The 19,128-nt window shown below is 41.1% G+C and overlaps 1 protein-coding gene across 6 annotated transcripts in view; it reads right to left on the bottom strand.

Annotated features, from left to right (window-relative positions):
- The window catches only part of TRPS1 (transcriptional repressor GATA binding 1), a 238,835-nt gene that overhangs the window by 126,809 nt on the left and 92,898 nt on the right, over positions 1–19,128 (bottom strand). For all 6 annotated transcript variants that reach the window (XM_053395410.1, XM_053395413.1, XM_053395415.1 and 3 more), the window contains one exon: positions 14,344–14,950. In XM_053395410.1, the coding sequence (XP_053251385.1) occupies positions 14,344–14,950 (607 nt within the window). The remainder of the gene's footprint in view (positions 1–14,343; positions 14,951–19,128) is intronic.

Raw genomic sequence — 19,128 nt, 5'->3', positions numbered from 1 at the left:
TCTTGTGTTTCTGGGGTTGCCTCTGAGGAAGTGGGTTGGCTCAACTGGGTTTTGCTCATGAAACCTTAAACACGATATAAGAAAAGTCTTGCTGTCAGATCAGGCCACTAACCCACCAAGTCCAGAATCCTAATTCCACAGTTACCAAACACATGCCGTTCACTGGAAGTTTTTGTGCAGAGGTAAGATGGCCATCTGTCATGGATGTTTTAGTTGAGATTCCTGAACTGCAGGGGGTGGGATTTAATGACCCTCGGGGTTCCTTCCAACTCTACAATTCCATGGTGCTATGAATATTTAGAAGTAAGATCGTATACCTATGAAGCCCACTATGTTGTCTCCTGGGGAATGTTGCCTGGTGGGTTCTTAGATGTATCGTTTCTCCCAAAACTTCATGGGGATACTGTTTAGTACAATGATGGCCAAACTTGGCCCTCCAGCTGTTTTGGGACTACAACTCCCATCATCCCTAGCTAACAGGACCAGTAGTCAGGAAGGATGGGAATTGTAGTCCCAAAACAGCTAGAGGGCCAAGTTTGGCCATCACTGGTTTAGTATATTAGTGAGGGTATTTGAAAAGGACCAGAAATGTTCAGCTCCCAGTTAACCAGCTGCCCCAGGTAATCAAGGAAGCAGGTCGTTCGTACTCTATGCTCCCATCTGCCAACCACTTGCTTGTTCATGACCTCCATGCCGACAGAGCTGTACCAGAAGGTCCAGGAAAGCCCTTTAAAAGGCATGGCTGCCCATAAAAATGGCTGTGATTTGCAACACACGAGCTCCTAACAGTGGGCACTGTAGCATTGCATGTCATGTTGCTATTACTGTTAGACTGGTCACCAGGGATGATTACTATTGGTTTATATGCTGTGTTATAGTGTGATCTAAACATACATACTCAGAATTAATGCACACTGAGTTCAAAGGACTTCTTTGTGCTTTAATAACTGAGTTTAGTTAGTTATACAGTTCCTGATATTTCTGTAACTTTATATATAAAGTACCCGGAAGCTGTGCCAAACACTCCGAACGTTGCAGCACGCATTTTTTAACACACATTAACAGAAACTCTGTATGTGCAGCATTCACACAGATGCTCTGCCTAATCTCTCAACAAATCCAAGTACAGTGGTACCTCAGGTTACATACGCTTCAGGTTACATACGCCACTAACCCAGAAATAGTACCTCGGGTTAAGAACTTTGCTTCAGGATGAGAACAGAAATTGTGCAGTGGCGGCGCAGCAGCAGCAGCAGGAAGCCCCATTAGCTAAAGTGGTGCTTCAGGTTAAGAACAGTTTCAGGTTAAGAACGGACCTCCGGATCGAATTAAGTACTTAACCCGAGGTACCACTGTATGGGTATCGGGTTTTCTTGTCCCACGAATTCAAGGATGGGCCTCATACAAGAAACAAGTGACAACACGAAGGCTGCTGAAACACACACCTCAGAAAAGGCCACTGAGTGATGTAGCAATTCTGGAGCCTACAAAACAGCCTGTTGCTTTGAAGGAAAAGAAAACCCCTGAATGGACATGATTGCCAGAACTAGTACAAATGGGACTGGGTTGTATCCTTATTTTCCCTTGCAACCTGGCCAAGAAATCTAATTTTCAGTTTGTACGCTATCAAGAATGGATAGGCAGATGGCCTCCGTTGAAACATTTCTTGCCATCTGCTGATAAACTGAAAGTGGAATGCTGTTTTTTTTTATTTAAAAAAAATGACAGAAAACACTTTTTTCAGTCTGAAATATGGTAAAATGCCTTTTGGCAGTTCTCATTATTGATTGCATTAAAGGCTATATTGATCACACTTTGTTTTCAATCTAATAAATTATAGCCCTTCAGGTTGCAAAAATGTGCACGGCTATTCATGAACAGCTATTAGCACTCGCAGCTCTAATGCTAGCTGAGGCACATCACATTCTTCATGAAACATTTAAGTTTAGATCTCTTTGCTTGCAAAGAGCAATTGCAAGCATTCACTCTAATCTTTGCTTAACAGCGTGTCAAGGAAGAAACATTTTAAAAACCTGTCCAAACGGCAAAACAGAGCAAGGGTAACATTTATTTCATTTAGCAACAACAACAACGTTTTTGTAGATAAGGATACATTTAAAAGCACAATTGGGAACGTCTGTGAGCGCTTTAATACTTTGCAAGAGAAGAAAAAGGGCAGATTATTATACAGTGGTACCTCGGGTTAAGAACTTAATTAGTTCTGGAGGTCCGTTCTTAACCTGAAACTGTTCTTAACCTGAAGCACCACTTTAGCTAATGGGGCCTCCTGCTGCTGCTACTGCGCCACCACTGCACGATTGCTGTTCTCATCCTGAAGCAAAGTTCTTAACCCGAGGTACTATTTATGGGTTAGCGGAGTCTGTAACCTGAAATGTCTGTAACCTGAAGCATCTGTAACCCGGGGTACCACTGTACTGGGCATTTAATTCAGCTTCTTGAATAGTAGAATTGTAGAGTTGGAAAGGACCCCAAGGTTCATCCAAGCCCCTGCAATGCATTCTGGTTAACAGAATCCCCACTTTCATTTAAACAAACAGAAGAAAAGAAAGTCAGTTTATCCATAAACCTATGTTTTTACATAGGTTTATGGATAAATTGACTTTCTTTTCTTCTGTTTATGGACCATAAAGAAGGCTGGTCGCCGAAGAATTGATGCTTTTGAATTATGGTGCTGGAGGAGACTCTTGAGAGTCCCATGGACTGCAAGAAGATCAAACCTATCCATTCTGAAGGAAATCAGCCCTGAGTGCTCACTGGAAGGACAGACCCTGAAGCTGAGGCTCCAATACTTTGGCCACCTCATGAGAAGAGAAGACTCCCTGGAAAAGACCCTGATGTTGGGAAAGATGGAGGGCACAAGGAGAAGGGGACGACAGAGGACGAGATGGTTGGATAGTGTTCTCGAAGCTACCAGCACCAAACTGCGGGAGGCAGTGGAAGACAGGAGTGCCTGGCGTGCTCTGGTCCATGGGGTCACAAAGAGTCGGACACGACTAAACAACAATGTTTTTACAATTACCACTGATGGAATGGAGTGGATGATGCGTCCTACCTGTTGGTTTAATTTGTTCCTCCTCTTTAATAAAGCTTCATTAAAAGTGTAATTTTTCAAAAAAAACTATATTAGATTCCTTATTCATGAAAATCTATGCTTGGGCAATCACATATGATATCTTAGACGCCAGAGGACAGCTGAAAAATATTTTTGTGGTCAAGAGTCCAGATTCAATGTCCTTCAATGCTCTTTCCCATTTGTTCAAAGATTAAACACTTTAAAGTACAATGTATTCCAATAAAGGAGATTCTAAGTAATGCTGAGTTGCTATCTCTAGCTTATGCCTTTTATTTATATTTCATTCTATCACATGGATAGAATAGTTCATCATATACATAATGTCTACAATTATACCAGCTGCAAACTTACCTGGGCAGAAATAGCCTGGCTTTCGTTATCCTGGGCTCTGGTAACCTCCATTTACATTACTTTATTGTGCTATAAGTGTGAATGTATTTGAAGACTATTTCGAAACTGAAGTTAGTAATCTAACAGATATATTCTGCAACACTTGGAACGGGATGCTATCTTCACATTGCACTTGTGTTACTGCCAACTGCACTGGCTCACAATCCATTTTGGGGCCCAATTAAAAGTGCTGATTTTGACCTGGAAAGCCTTTAGGATCAGGGAACTTTTAGGACCACCTGTCTCCATATGTACCTACTTCAGGTCTCCTGTGGAATACATCCTGCAGGCGTCACTGCCATCCGAGGTTTGGCGGGTGGCAGTGCCTCAGTTGTGGAACATTCTCCCCAAAGAGTGAAACTATTCCCGTCCCTCTTTGCCTGAAGAGGAATCCAAAGTCTGAAACAGCCTTCCTCAACCTCGGCCCTCCAGATATTTTTGAGACTACAATTCCCAGCATCCCTGACCACTGGTCCTGCTAGCTAGGGATCATGGGAGTTGTAGGCCAAAAATATTTGTACGGCCAAGGTTGAAGAAGCCTGGTCTGAAAAAACACGGTCCATGGTAGCTCACCATGCTGGTCCCAGCCTCAGACCTTAAGCTTTGGGGTTTAAACTTCCCAGTCTAATGCACGCACACAGGTGTTTAAAGACGCATGTTAGATGGGTGTGTTCACTCCAGGAAGCATTGACGCAACTTAGATGTGCATGAAGCATACTCGGTGTGGCTCTGCCTTTGTATCCTGCCTTATCTCTGAGGCTGAAAGGAATGTTTATGTAAAACAACAACCGAGCATAGCAACTGCTGTGTTTCCAAATCTACACCCGTCACAAAAACAAATGTATACCTGTGCATAAACACCTAACCTGAAAGTTGTCATGCACAGCCATTTTGGGGATCCCCCTCCCCAATTCTACACCATCTCAGGCAGCTTTTGGGAGGCAAAGCCAAACTGATTAAGGGGTGGTGAAGTTTTCAGTCCTTGAAAGCATCAAAGGATTTCAAAATAAGCCCAAATTTAAAACTTCTGCAAAGCCTAATATAGTTTTCCATTATGGAAAAATCAGTAGGCTCAGCACATGCTCTTTTGCTTTTAAAACAATTACGATCGAGTCTATAAAACATTTGACTAATATCTCTGATCAGTGCCTGATGAAAAAAAGGGAGGAATGGAGTTTAGAATTTTAATTAAGAATACTCCCCCCCTTCCATTTTGGTTCTTTGCAGCTAATAAACAAATGTGCACACATGCACACACACACCCCAAGCAAGTGCCAAGTCACTTAGAAGAATCAGAAGCCTGCAACATTTTAGCTGACATTAAGCTCCAGATGTAAAGTGTGACGTATACAATGTTTTGTGTGTGTGTGTGTGTGTGTGTGTGTGTGTGTGGTTGCTTGTTAAGTAAAAACCTTTTTAATGAAGGGTTGGAGGGATCTATGCTAATTTGTATGCCAGTGGACCATGTGACATGAAAGACTTCACAGCTCAATCTACATCCCTATGAAATTGAAATTCTTAGTTTCAGACGTTTTAGTGCAATTGAATTCCAAATAGATTAAATTGGCTTAAATCTAAGTACTTGAACTGAGTACATTAGAAGCGCTGCGTCAAATAACACATTACAGCGAGATGAGTTGCCGGAAGTTCACTATCTCGCCATGAGTCAGCGGCTACCAGGATATACCCAAATACTGGCATGGGGGAATGCTGAGGTAACTGTTTCCAATTTTGTCCTCACAGTAACACTGAAAGGTAGGTTAGGCTGTGAGGCAATGACTGGTCCAAGGTCACCCAGTGAGCTTCATGGCTGAGTAGCGATTTGAACCTGGTCTGCCAATAAATAAGCTTGACACTCTAACCACTGTTCCATGCTGGCTCTCTAGACCATGAGTAGGCAAACTAAGGCCTGGGGGCCAGATCCGGCCCAATCACCTTCTAAATCCAGCCTGTGGACGGTCCAGGAATCAGTGTGTTTTTACATGAGTAGAATGTGTGCTTTTGTTAAACATGCACCGCTGGGTTATTTGTGGGGCATAGAAATTCATTCATTTTTTCCCCCTTCAAAATATAGTCCAGCCCCCCACAAGGTCTGAGGGACAGTGGACCGGCCCCCTGCTGAAAAAGTTTGCTTGTTCAAGGGTTTCCCAAACTTTGGTCTCCAGCTGTTTTTGGACTACTATTCCCATCATCACTGACCACTGGTCTTGCTAGCTCAGGATTATGGGAATTGTAGTCTCAAAACACGGGACACGGGTGGCGCTGTGGGTTAAACCACAGAGCCTAGGACTTGCCGATCAGAAGGTCGGCGGTTCGAATCCCTGCGACGGGGTGAGCTTCCGTTGCTCGGTCCCTGCTCCTGCCAACCTAGCAGTTCGAAAGCACGTCAAAGTGCAAGTAGATAAATAGGTACCACTCCGGTAGGAAGGTAAACAGCGTTTCCGTGCGCTGCTCTGGTTCGCCAGAAGCGGCTTAGTCATGCTGGCCGGCTCCCTCAGCCAATAAAGTGAGATGAGCACCACAACCCCAGAGTCGGTCACGACTGGGCCTAATGGTCCCTTTACCTTTACTAGTCCCAAAACAGCTGGAGATCCAAGTTTGGGAAACCCTTCTCTAGATGGATACACCACACGGTAAACATACATAAACAGCATACAGGAAATACAACTTTCTCCTCTCCCCTGCCCCCCCCCAAGATGTATTTCAAGAGCCTTACACCACAAACATGAAAGGCAGCTGGTAATGTGCATGCATCAGAAGAACCTATAAATATTTTGAGATATTCTTCAAATGTCTTATGCAGCCTATAATAGTTATATATTAAGACTGTCTTTGATTTCATTGTTTTCCCCCTTGTACTATCTGCCTTAAAGCCTTTTAGTCATGTACAGACGGGAGAGGTGATAGCTTTGAAGTGCCCAAGCTGCAGCAAATATGCCTTTTTATTGTTGTTATTATTATGATTAAGTCTGAAGGGGTTTCGCATGTGATTTGCTGCAACTTTAGAGCAAGCTCAAAGATTCAACGTAACTTTAAGGCTGCTTCGTAAAAAAAAATGCGGAGGTCGCTCAACTGAACAAAGACTAGATTTCTGTAAAACAAACAAACAAGTACAGCGGAACCTCGGTTTTCGAACGTCATTGTTTCCCGAAGACCGTTCACATTCCGAAATGTTTGAAAACCGGGGATCAATGGGCGGTTGGCAAAATCCATTGAAAAAATGGAGAAACACGCCTCGGAAGCCATTCGACTTTTGAGGCGTGTTCGAAAACGGAAGCAATGACTTCCGGGGTTTTGCTGTTTGGGTTCCAAATCGTTCAGCTTCCAAGACGCTTGAAAACCGAGGTTCCACTGTAAATGTCCAGTGGCACCTTAAAAACTAAGGTGTTTATTATGGCATAAGCTTCCATGAGCCAAAGACCACTTTGTCAGATTCGATTTTCTTATAATAATTTATAGGGTGAGAAGTTGGGGAAGCACCAGATGGTCTACTTGAACCCTCACAAGGCTCTTAAACAAATGATAAACTCCACACACATGCACACACAAACACACATGCATATAAAGATGTAGTGTTATTTTTGATTTCCTTTTCTGTGTGATAGTTTCCTCACTCCCTGCAAATATAGCGCAAATGAGTCATGATAGGGTTTGTTGGGTGTTTGGATTTTTTTTGCTCCAAAACAGCTGTGATCAGATGCTATTTGCAGGAACAGCAACAGCAGAGATTTGCACCCCACCTAACTAAAATTAGTTTGAAGTAACCAAACTTCTCATCTGAACATATGACTGCTCCATTTTTATTTTAATAAAAATGGCATTTTCTCACACAAGAGAAATTTGTGGGCTCTTGAAAACAACACATTAATCAAAATCTTATTTCCACAAAGTTTGTGTCTTCTAAACTAAAAGTTCCCTCTCACCAGAAAGCATGTTTTAAGATTTTATATGAAGAAATATCAATATAATGCAATCAAATTTGACATATTCAGGGTGGCGTTTTTGCCACAGCAGAATGTGGACAAAGTGGCTGGAATGTATAGGCTAAACCACCATTCCCCAACCTGGTGCCCTCCATATGTTTTGGACTAAAACTCCCATCAGTTCCAGCTAGCATGGTCAACTGTGAGGGATTATGGGAATTTTAGTTTGAAATGTCTGGAAGGTGCCAAGTTAGGTAAGGCTGGATTAAATAAAAGTTAATGGGTTGATTGTTTCTCTTCTCCTGACAACGTGCAAGAAAAGGTGAGTGAAAGTAAGACATAACTAACACATTGCTTTTGAAGTGTAAAGTGCCAAAAGAACAGAAATGGAATATACAAGGGTAATGATTTTCTAAACCAGTATTGGTTTCTTGCATTTATTTCAATAGAAGCAGGTTCAGGAAAGGTAACAAAATGCTGTGATATTGCAGCATAACGCATAAGAGGCACAGTTACAAACCTGATACGCTGCCCACATCACTAGGCTTTCTTATCGAATAGGGCATGGTTAAAGACTTTTCTGACTGGCTCTGCAACAACTCAATTTATCTAGCTAATTTTGAATAAGCATTCAAACTGATGTTCTCAGCAGAATCTTATTTGTTCCCAACCCCTTAGCAACTTTGGTATACAGTACCGCTCACATTCTTTGTTCTGCAAACCGATTCACTTTTTCCTTAAGGTTTTTGATGTAACATCCAGGCACTATATTATTATATCACCACACCCGAATAATGATTTTACCACCCAATACATTTCTAGGCATTTCTTCCTGAAACATACCTAGCTGTGGCTGAGTAAATATCCAGAGGGCGAGGTTACCTCCCTACCCGATAATGCATGGGCTTGATCCACACAATGCAGATACATCCACTTAGATGAGCTGGCTTAATATTTTAAACGTTGCTTTCTGCTGAACTTTGATTACTCAGTCACAAAGAGTATCTCCACTTGCACACAAATTCAACCCAGTAGTTCTGAAGTTCTGCCTAAACTAGTTTAAAACGTAACAGGATTTTCAAGTTTTGGCAATTCAACAGCATGGTTGCCCCCTTTTCTTTTTAAATTGGGGGGTCATCCATCTAGCATTTGACACCAAATGTTTCCAATCAGTTTCTTTAACACTTTCCTGGTTCGGCGATTATTTTAGGGTGGTTGTTCCCCCCCCCCCATGCAGTTTATACTTAGAAGTTAAGTTCTCCACATCCCCAAACACTGAATTGTGGAAACAGGTGCTTCTAACAAAGCCAGAGGAGTTCGGCAGTGCTTTGACCCAACATAGCTATGTGCATTAGTAAGACACAGCACCCGCTGAGTTTCCTTCAGTTAATTAGAGAACCCGTATGGCAAGGAATAGCCTTGACTATAAATACTTCCTGAAAGATCCCTAACAGAGTCAAAGGAAATGAGGGGGAAATGAAATGCAGCTAAAGGGAAACTATTTCAGATGTTCCTCCTTTCAACAAGCTATGATTTTGAGGATACTGAGGCCTGGGTTACATTGTGCGAGATCTTTCAGAGAAACCAAAAGCTAGCGCAGAAATAATATGCACAAAATTAGGGCATTCGTTAAAATACTTCTTAATTCTATTGGTTTCCAATGGAAAGTCAGAAATAACTTTGAAGTGTTCATTGGGTGTACTCCTAGCTAAGTGTGCATTGGATTGAAGTCTCTTTCCTACTGATTTCGAAGCGTGAACTGCTTTCTTAAAATTTTCCCATTTACAATCAATGGGATGTTAAAGGAGATGTATTTTCTGTTTTCTGTATCCATATTCCTGTATACAAGCCAGAGGCAGGGAACCATACTTTAGCCTAAAGCACACACACCCTTTCTGGGCAACAGGGAGGGACCTGAGCCAAAAGTGGACATAGCAATGAATATAAATTTTAACTTTGTACATTAGCCTAGTTTCTACACATATTTCTTTCTATCCTCAGTTGAGGGAAGCAAGAGTTCAAGGACACATTCCATCCTGGCAAAAAACATTCAGGGAGGATGTGAAGCAAGACTGGAGAAAGGTATTGCACAGGGCAAGAAGATAGCGAATGATAAATTATCCTTAAACTGCAACTTGGTCTCCCCCCCCCAAAAAAAAAAAAATCAGATTGAATACGGCAAGTTAGAACTCTATAGATTTCCTTTTTCTTGTGCCAGTGATTTCCTACAGATCATTATTTCATGCCACATTCAAAAATACATCAAAATAAGTGATGTTTTTGATATGGCTGATCCTTTTCTTCAAATACTCCCCCGCCCCCCAATGTATCCTGCTGAATGGCAAGGAGACAAGTTTGCAATTCCATAGTTTCCCCCAGTACTTCTGTGTGCAGCAGAGGCGTCTGCAAGTTTTGCACTGCCTGAAATGACAGCCTGGGGCTTGAGTCTGCCCACTGCCTCCCCCTCAGGCAACCTACAGCTACCTATGTCACTACTGTGCAGGAAAACAGCTACCCCAGAACCCAGAGATTACCAAAGACTTGCAAGATATGTGTTTGCATAACATACTGGTTAAATAAAATGAGCTAAGGAGTCCCAGATACAATCATTACCTGATGCAGGCAACCATTTCTCGGCCTCAACCCTTCTTCCCATATATGCAATATAGGAATAATAATGCCAACCTACCTTACAGCTTCTTTGTATAACTGAGATGATTTATGTGCTACACAATGTTGGCCAAACTCAGAGTAGAGCCACTGAAATCAACGAGTCCACTGATTTCAACTGGTCTACTCTGAGTACAACTCAGCTGGATATGCCCCTATACGTTAAAATGCTTTGAGCACCGAGAAAAGGCATTATATAAAATACTAAATATAATTAACCAGGCAACTTGCTTTATTTGAAATCAATTTAGCATGCTTGCCCAGAAAAAAGAGTTCTCAAAGCAGTAAACAAGGTTGCTTCACTCAGTCGCTACTAAAACAGCAGCCAAAGCTTCCTCTACCACTCAAAAGAACATTTTTGCATATCAATAGACTCATCCTGTATCAACAAACCTTTAAAAGATAAATTGCAGCCAGGCTAAAGAAGAAAGGGATAGAAATATCGACATTGTAGTGTGCTGGAAGATATTTTTGTGCTTGGTTTTCTAAAATGTAAAAACATCCCAGGGAAAGAGTGGGAAAAATACTAACTAAAATGAAGTAATTCTACCCAATATTCTATAACAACTTTCTGGTATATGTTCACTTTCTACACAGTTGAAAATCTTGACAATCTCTACACTGGCATAATGCCTGGTGCTTTTTTTATGGAGGGACGCAGGGGTACACATACCCCTAAACATTTTGTGAATCTTTGTACTTTTGTCCATTCACTGTATTTATTTTTCCCAATTTGAACTATAAAATGTTGATTTTCTGGGGTCAAAATGAGAGTACCCCTAAACATTTTTAAAGAAAAAAGCACTGATAATGGCTAACCATAGATTGTTCTCCTTTGACATGGTAAGTTATTATTTTTCAATACCAGCACCTTAGTTAAGGATTGGTCACAAAGCAGGATTTGAAACCATGGTTTCAGTTGAAATAAGAACATATTTGCATGTTAAAGTCAATTAAGGTAACTAATGCCATCCCCGCCCCCCGCCAGGTGTTATGCCATACCAAACAAATGCCTGTAATCCCCCTGCCTCATTTTTGTAGTCTAAGATATGAAGCAGAAACATGTTTCTGAATCTTATGGTTGGACACAACTTTGTACAAACGAGCATTTTAAAAATTGGCTGTAGACGCTGATCACAACACAAAAACACACGCACAAGCCTGCTGCATGAAGAATTCATTTACCCAAAGTAATAGCAGAATTCATGCCCCTGTATATGCTGATGAATAGTAACATGAATGAATTGTGTATATTTATCTACCTACCTGCATCTAGCTGTGGGGTTTTCCTATGGCTGGAAAGGAAGAAGAATAAGCCTTCCTAAAGTCCCTGTCTGCTGAATTTCCTAAATAAAGATGAATGCCATCCCAATGTGTCCATCCCTCCAAAAAATTAGCCTCAGCTCTAGCAGTGAAAATGCCACAAGTCAATCGCACACTAGAGTATCTGCACCTAAATACACGCAAATGCTCACTTAAATGCTAGACAACCCCATAGCTGGGAGATGCACGGCTCTGCAGAGAAGGCAAAAAAATCAAGGATCTGGTTCCTATTTTGACACTGATGTGCTCTTTGACCTTCTTTGGTACATTTATAGCACCTGCTAAAATGTTCATGTGTTTCTGCTTTGTCCATCTTTAGAAATCTTTGATATCTAAAGGTAAAACGAAAAGCTATGTCTCTTATCCCCCACCCCACTAATTACATGGTTACCAACTTCATTTAGATACTTTAAACAAACAAACAAACAACATGCAAAAAGATAGATTTGTTTATTTGAAACTCCCCAAAGGTTTGCCCACACCCCAGAATAGCAAACAGCAGGCTTTTCTGCAAGGAAAAAGATTTGCTCCTCAACATGCAATGTTCTTGTTCCTTTCATTCGTACTTGTACTGAATTCTAATCTTGTAAAACTGAAAAGGTTTGCTAACTGAATATATTTTATTGAAAGACCCCTGCTTCTTCCCAAGGCCAGCACAATACTTTTTGCAGCCTGACGCAGAGCTGCCATTGGCAACCTCCTGCAAGTCAAGGTACCTATGGCTGGTCAAGTTATTTTGACACCTATGGCAAAAAAAATCCCTTTTCCTCCTTGCTCTCTGGCAAAATATAATATTTTATACCACTCCAATCCACATCAAAATATGCAAGAATGCTACAACCCTCTCCACAATATTGCAATATTAGTGAGTAGCAGGGCTGTCCCAATACCTGAGGTGAACCACTGAATGACAACCCCTCCCCTGCAGGGAAAAAAGGGTTAGTGAAGAAGACGTACCATATTTTTTGCTCTATAAGACTCACTTTTTCCCTCCCAAAAAGTAAGGGGAAATGTGTGTGTGTCTTATGGAGCGAATGAAGGCTGCGCAGGTATCCCAGAAGCCAGAACAGCAAGAGGGATCGCCACTTTTGCTGCGCAGTGATCCCTCTTGCTATTCTGGCTTCTGGGATTCAGAATATTGTTTTCCTTCTTTTCCTCCTCCCAAAACTAGGTGCATCTTATGGTCTGGTGCATCTTATAGAGCGAAAAATACGGTACATCATGAACAAGGGGAGAATACACTGGTATCTCTGCCCCTGTAGATCATGCCCCCTGAGCTTGCCTCACTTTGCCTCATGGGTGGGCCGGCCCTGGTGAGTGGTAAGAATTAATAAAACATACTGTGTAATTGACATGGCTCAGTTTATTCTGAATATTTTGATTTTAGATTGGAAGACTAGCTGCTCTAACAATAGAACTCTTATTTTTGCTTTGTTTTTCTTTCGAGAGAAAATAGGTCAGCTATTCTCAGTTAGCTTTCTCAAATGCTTCTTTTTCTCTGAACAAAGCTCTCCTTCGGGATGTTTCCCAAATAAACCAAAATGAAATATGTTGAGGTTGGACTTTGTGATGTGAGCGTTCCATACACATAGAGCAAGCCCAACAGGTAAGCAAAGGTTAGACCCACTCCATACTTCTTTGGAGCAAACCGAACTACACTTTCATTGCCAAATCACACTGAATAATGCTTACTGGACTCATTCATTATGCAATCAGTTCTTGGTATCTCCATTTTGAGCCAGATCTATAATGCCTACTTCCTGGCAACGCTACAGCAAAAAACCGTTGATGGTGGCAATGGGGAAAAGAATACCTGCACCATCTAAAATTAACCTGTTAAAAAACTGTGGTACATGTAACTTAAAAAAAAAAGGCCCAGGACTTTAACCTTTCAGCTTATGGGTCACTGCTGAACTCAATAGTGAGCATACCATGAAATACGGACTTCATTAGATCCCAAAATGGGTAATATTAAGCCTGGATATGTGACTGTTTATGAGTTCTTAGAAACATAGGAAGTTGCCTTATTCAGACTTGGGCTATTAATCTATATAGTTCAGTGTTGTGTACATCGACTGGCGATGGCTCTCCAGGGTTTCAGAATGGGGTATCCCCAGCTTCACATGGCGATGGAGGGGATTGGACTGAAACCTTATGAAAGCCTAAGGTTCCCTGGCACCCCGAGCCACTGCCCTTCTTCCAATATAGCACTGGCAGGAAGCTAATATGTTATAAAACACATTAAATTTATAGGAGCCCACAGCTTCTGATATATATATATATATATATATATATATATATATATATATATATATATATTTTAAGGGTAGGCCTGTAATAGGTATGGGTTTGTTTCTGAGGATTCAACAAAGATGCTTATGCACTAGAGAGTACAAAAGTTTCACCTCCTCAATTCCTAGTTCCCAACACAACCAAACAAGCGCCAAATGTTATATTTAATTACACCATGTGTTGTACTTTTAATAAAATAAAATAAAATCCCAGACCTACTTTTCATTATTATTTGATTCAGGTTTCACATTTTCAGCTATTTGATCCAGTGACGGTTTGCTTAACTGTGTACTGTTAAACCACCTTAAAATTTAGAAGGTGATTAGATGCTTTACTGCAACAGATGTGCAGCCTTCTGGGGTTCTGTGCTTTTCTTTTCCAAATGTAACATCATCTTGCAAAATCAGTAGGAATGATTATCGCAGTACAACCAAATTTAATGGCAAAGGCAAACAAAGATCACTTACTACTGCAACTAGCATGTATAGCTTTGTACAAATGCTCTTAAAACGATTCCTTTACAATCTACTCATGTAAGTCTGAATTGCTTCAAGTGCCAACATCAGTAATGTGTGCTTGATTGCTGAGAATCAGCTCGGAATAAATGAACCATAAACATGCACAGGCAAAAATATAAATAGAATTTCCTACCCGTAGGAGGGACTGAGATTCATCCTTCGCCTTGTTATCACCAGATCCAGGATATGGCTGAGGGAGTGGTCCAGCTTTCTCTCCGCTTCCTTGAGGCACCCCTTGCAGGAACCCCTTGGTCTCGACAGGCAAGCCATAAACAGGCCGTGCAAGATGGGCAGCTTCTACGTTTGGACTATCCCTTAAGGGCTTTGGCTGCTCTTGGCCCACAGACACTGTGGTCAGAAGGCCCAAGCTTGTTTGGGTAAAGGAAGGGCTCCCCCTCAAAATGTCCACTCCTCTCCAAGGTGCACCACGGTGATCGTCACTGGACCCATCAGGCCAACATTTCTCCTTCAGTACTTCCTTCTCGTCCAGCTTTTCCCTCTTCACTATACTTTCAGAGACGGGCTCTCCCAGTTTGGGGTCTGCACTGATCAGGCTATAGACCTTTAGGTCAATTTTGGGCTCTTCCTTGAGAGCAGCAGCCACCCCATGGCTATCTTCCCCATTGGCTGTGGTGATGTCCACCTCTTGGCAGTGCACAGTGTTGAAGTGCTCCAGTAGGGTTTGAGTATCAACAGCTGTAAAGCTGCACTGACGGCATTTGTAACAGTTATGGACTCTCCTGATAAGAGAGAGAAAGGAAAGCAAAATTAATATTGCATAGCCTACATCCGTTTATTTCCCCAAAGACGCCAAAAATGCATAGAAACAAATATTTCCTTTTCCAGTAGCTTTTAACCATTCCAGCACTAGGTTCCACCTTTAAACCCAACATGCAAAATCGTATCTACTCTTCATTATTTATCTTCATTATATATCTACCATTATTCTGTTCTAGGTCTGTTCTTCACTCTATGTCTCCTTTCCATCTCCTTCCCTAATCCTATGCAGGCACTATTGGTCCCATACTGACAAAATGCAAGAGCAAGAAAGGGGGCCTGCCCTCAATGTCACATGTTGCTTTCCAGATGTCTCCCCATACACTGCAAACATCTGTAGTGAGTGACCTTCAAGTGTATAGTTACATGTGTGAATTACAATCCAAGTGATCTGGAAGCACGAATGACCAGGGTTCCAATTCTCAATGCAAGTCTTCATGTGCAAAGTCCCACTCCTCACAGATATTTGCACTGTACAAAAAGGCACTGGGACAGGATCCAGCAATGTGAGGACCAAGGCTAAAGTCTTGAAAATAATACTAATAATAATAATACTAACAACAACAACAATAATAAAGTGTGAATTAAATTTCTATTGATAAACAGGAAAAATGACAACAGGTAATACAAGCTTTGAAAAGAAACAATCTGTATTTAGAACATACCGTGGAATAAAAAAAAATCAACACTTAATTTAAAACTGCTGCAAATTGAGGAGAACTAAATTAGTCTCTGCTTCTCACTGTGTTAGACTTGTGGCATCTTAAAGACTAGCCTACATTTATTTTGGGGGGAAAAGCTTTAACGGACTAAACTACAAAAGCTTAGACCAGAGGTAGTCAACATCGCCCCCTCCAAATATTGCTAGTCTACAATCCCCCTCAGCCTCAATTTGCATGGCCAATGGTCAGGAATCATGGGAAGCTGGGAACCAAAAACATATCTAGGGTACCATATAAGCTACCCTGGTTAATGGCAGAAGGTTTTTTTAGTCTTTAAGGTGCCACAAAACTGTTGTAGCCACGTGCTAGCATAGCTACCCCTCTAGAGATTCTATTATTTCAGTCCATCTCTGCCACTTCCCGAAATCTCAGTACCAAGGTTCTTTTTTAGATGAAGAGTTAAAAACGCAGCATATGAAGAACCTAATATCACAAAATTTAGTGGTATAGATTTATAATAATTTGTGGTCAGAACATACTAATTGAGAGAGACATCAGAAAGCAATGCAGTGACAGCAGAAGCCACATCTGGCAGAAGCTCTAATTCATGGGTAGGCAAACTAAGGCCCGGGGGCAGGATCCAGCCCAATCGCCTTCCAAATCTGGCCCGCGGATGGTCCGGGAATCAGCATGTTTTTACACGAGTAGAATGTGCTGTTTTATTTAAAATGCATTTCTGGGTTATTTGTGAGGCCTGCCTGGTGCTTTTACATGAGTAGAATGTGTGCTTTTATTTAAAATGCATCTCTGAGTTATTTGTGGGGCATAGGAATTCATTCATTTTTTCCCCCTTCAAAATATAGTCCGGGCCCCCCACAACGACTGAGGGACATTGGACCGGCCCCCTGCTGAAAAAGTTTGCTGACCCCTGATTTATAAACCTAGCATCCCAATGTCCCCTGCAACTCGTTTCCCACTCACTCCCAGTGATAGACACCCCTATCTCCATGCTCTATGTACAGTTTTAGACTGGTACTAAATTAACTGCTACGGGTGTGCTCTACCTCCACTGTCACAGAGAACATGTGCACTATATTCTACCTTCACTGTCTGAGACAGTATGATTCTAAATGCCATTTCCTGGGAATCACAAATTGTGAAAATGCTGCTGCACTCAGGCATCTGGTTGGCCAGTGTGAGAGCAGTGCAGGACTAGATGAGTCTCTGGATTGATCCAGCAGACATTTCTTAGGTTCTTAAGTTACCTGTTCTGCCCCTGACACCTGTTATGGGCTTTTGTTGTTATTTGCTGGTTTAATTAAATGTGTTTGAAGTCTTATCGGAGCAGCTATAAAAAAGGTGTTCACATCAGCAATGGAAAAGCGAGCTTTGGAAACCAAAAATAGTTCTATTTTTTAACAAATGGCTGTTAGAACTCATGGGAATTGTGCAAAACTATGGAACCTCCCTTGTTTTATTACCATATGTGTACATAGGTAAAAACTGGATGCATATCATGAAAACTGGAAACCAATGTTTATTTTTGTTGGATTTTTTCCCACAGGAATACAGTGAAACCTTGGTTCCCAAACGCCTCCGTTATCATATGTTTTGGCTCCCAAACGCCAAAAACCCGGACGTAAATGCTCCAGTTTTTTAACATTTTTTGGAACCCGAACGTCCGACGCAGCTTCCGCTTGAGTGCAAGAAGCCACACCTCGGTTATCAAACGTTTCGGAAGTCAAACGGTCTTCCAGAACAGATTACGTTCGGCAACCGAGGTTTGACTGTAATACTTCAAAATAATTGTCTTTATTGTGATTCAATTTATTTTGCAACTACAGGGTTTGGATTTAATGATAAAATGGCAAACAGATTGTGAACCTGTGATATACACGTAATTTGCTGCATGGAGTTTCACTTAAATTGTCCAATTGTATTTGATAACTTTGCTTCCTTCAACAATATATGGTTCATTAAAAACAAATCAGAGCACAGGGAGCTATTGGAACTAAAACTGATTAATTCAAATGCAATTGCTTTGTGCAGGAAACAAATAGTATTTTTTCTTTTATGGAAATTATCAAGGTTTTTATTTAAGAGACTTGTCTTTTTAAAAGGAAGAGACCAGATTATGTGGTAGAGTATTACACGGTGCTGTGAAATGTGGGGCAGGGGCGGGGATTGAGAGAAACTTGGATCAATCATAAAACTTCAACTAGGAAAGCAGGGGAATTACCTAATATGCAATCTCCAGTACAGGCAATATAAGTGTCTTATATACCTTAGAATAACACACATGCCTATTTTCATTCAAGCAGACCATGCAAAGTACTGTATTACTGAACTATGTAAAACATATGTTCCCACATTGGAACAATATGTTGCCAATTTCCTGTGTATGCCATAGTAACAGAACACGTTTTATGAGCTAACATGATACTGTTTTATTAGCATTACAGTAGCACACAGACTTCCCAGTCAGGATCAGGACCCCGGAGTGAGAGGATTTGTAATAAAATGGATTTACTTTTTTTTTCTTTCCAAAAAAGGCTTTGTCCTGTACCAAAACATCCACAAGTCTGCAACCAAATCCTTATTCCAAAAATGCACATGCAGAAACACATCTTATGTATTGGAGTTCAACAATACTAAGGGATGTGTACGCCATAGAACAATGTTCCTATGCAAGGATCATATCTGGATAAGGAAATATTGTTACTAAACAAGCACATGAATTCACAATGCATACAATTTTGCCACAAATACAGTGCAGTTTCAACAGCTTTCCCAAACTGCGTACTTAAAATGGCAAAATACATATGAATGTGTGTACATATGTGCTTTCTCCCATACATAAATTTTTGCAGGAAAAAATGCCATATATAAAGCAAACCAAATTAAGTGGACTGGGAGAGTAGAGTAAATGAGCCCTGGACTTTGTTATACAGGACCAAACACTTGTAAGAAATGTGTTATTGCCATAGCAACACTAGTTGCTGGAAAAATGAATGAGGAAATCTAGCCCAACTAAAGCCAGTGGCTAGGCTCCTACTGTCTTCATTAAGAACTGCATTTGGCTCACAAGCACACCCATCCTTTTAACAAGAGCTGATCCTTTTCCTCCTGTATATTATAATATACTAGGGAGTTTTTAGATAGTGCAAACTGAAAGTAGATGAGGCATGCCAAGATGCAGTTCACATCCTGGAAAGGAAGCTCAGATAGTGTCATAGCAGGAAACCTACCAGAAGGCAGGTCTGGAAGTAAGGAAATAGGCAGACAGGCAATAAGGAAGAGTCTGGAAGAAATGCGCTGAAAGCTTTCCATAGCAATAATTTGCTCAGCAACCTCTGCAACTTAATAGCAGGCAAAGACATTGGATTGGCTCTCTGGGATCACAAGATTTCAATATTTGGAATGTTGTAATCAAGGACCAAAGTAGCTAATGTAGTAGAGTCTAGGTGTTTGGGACTACA

This window comes from Podarcis raffonei, chromosome 7 (genome assembly GCF_027172205.1).
Source record: "Podarcis raffonei isolate rPodRaf1 chromosome 7, rPodRaf1.pri, whole genome shotgun sequence".
Taxonomy (NCBI): domain Eukaryota; kingdom Metazoa; phylum Chordata; class Lepidosauria; order Squamata; family Lacertidae; genus Podarcis; species Podarcis raffonei.
This window is presented reverse-complemented; position numbering and strand designations above follow the sequence as displayed.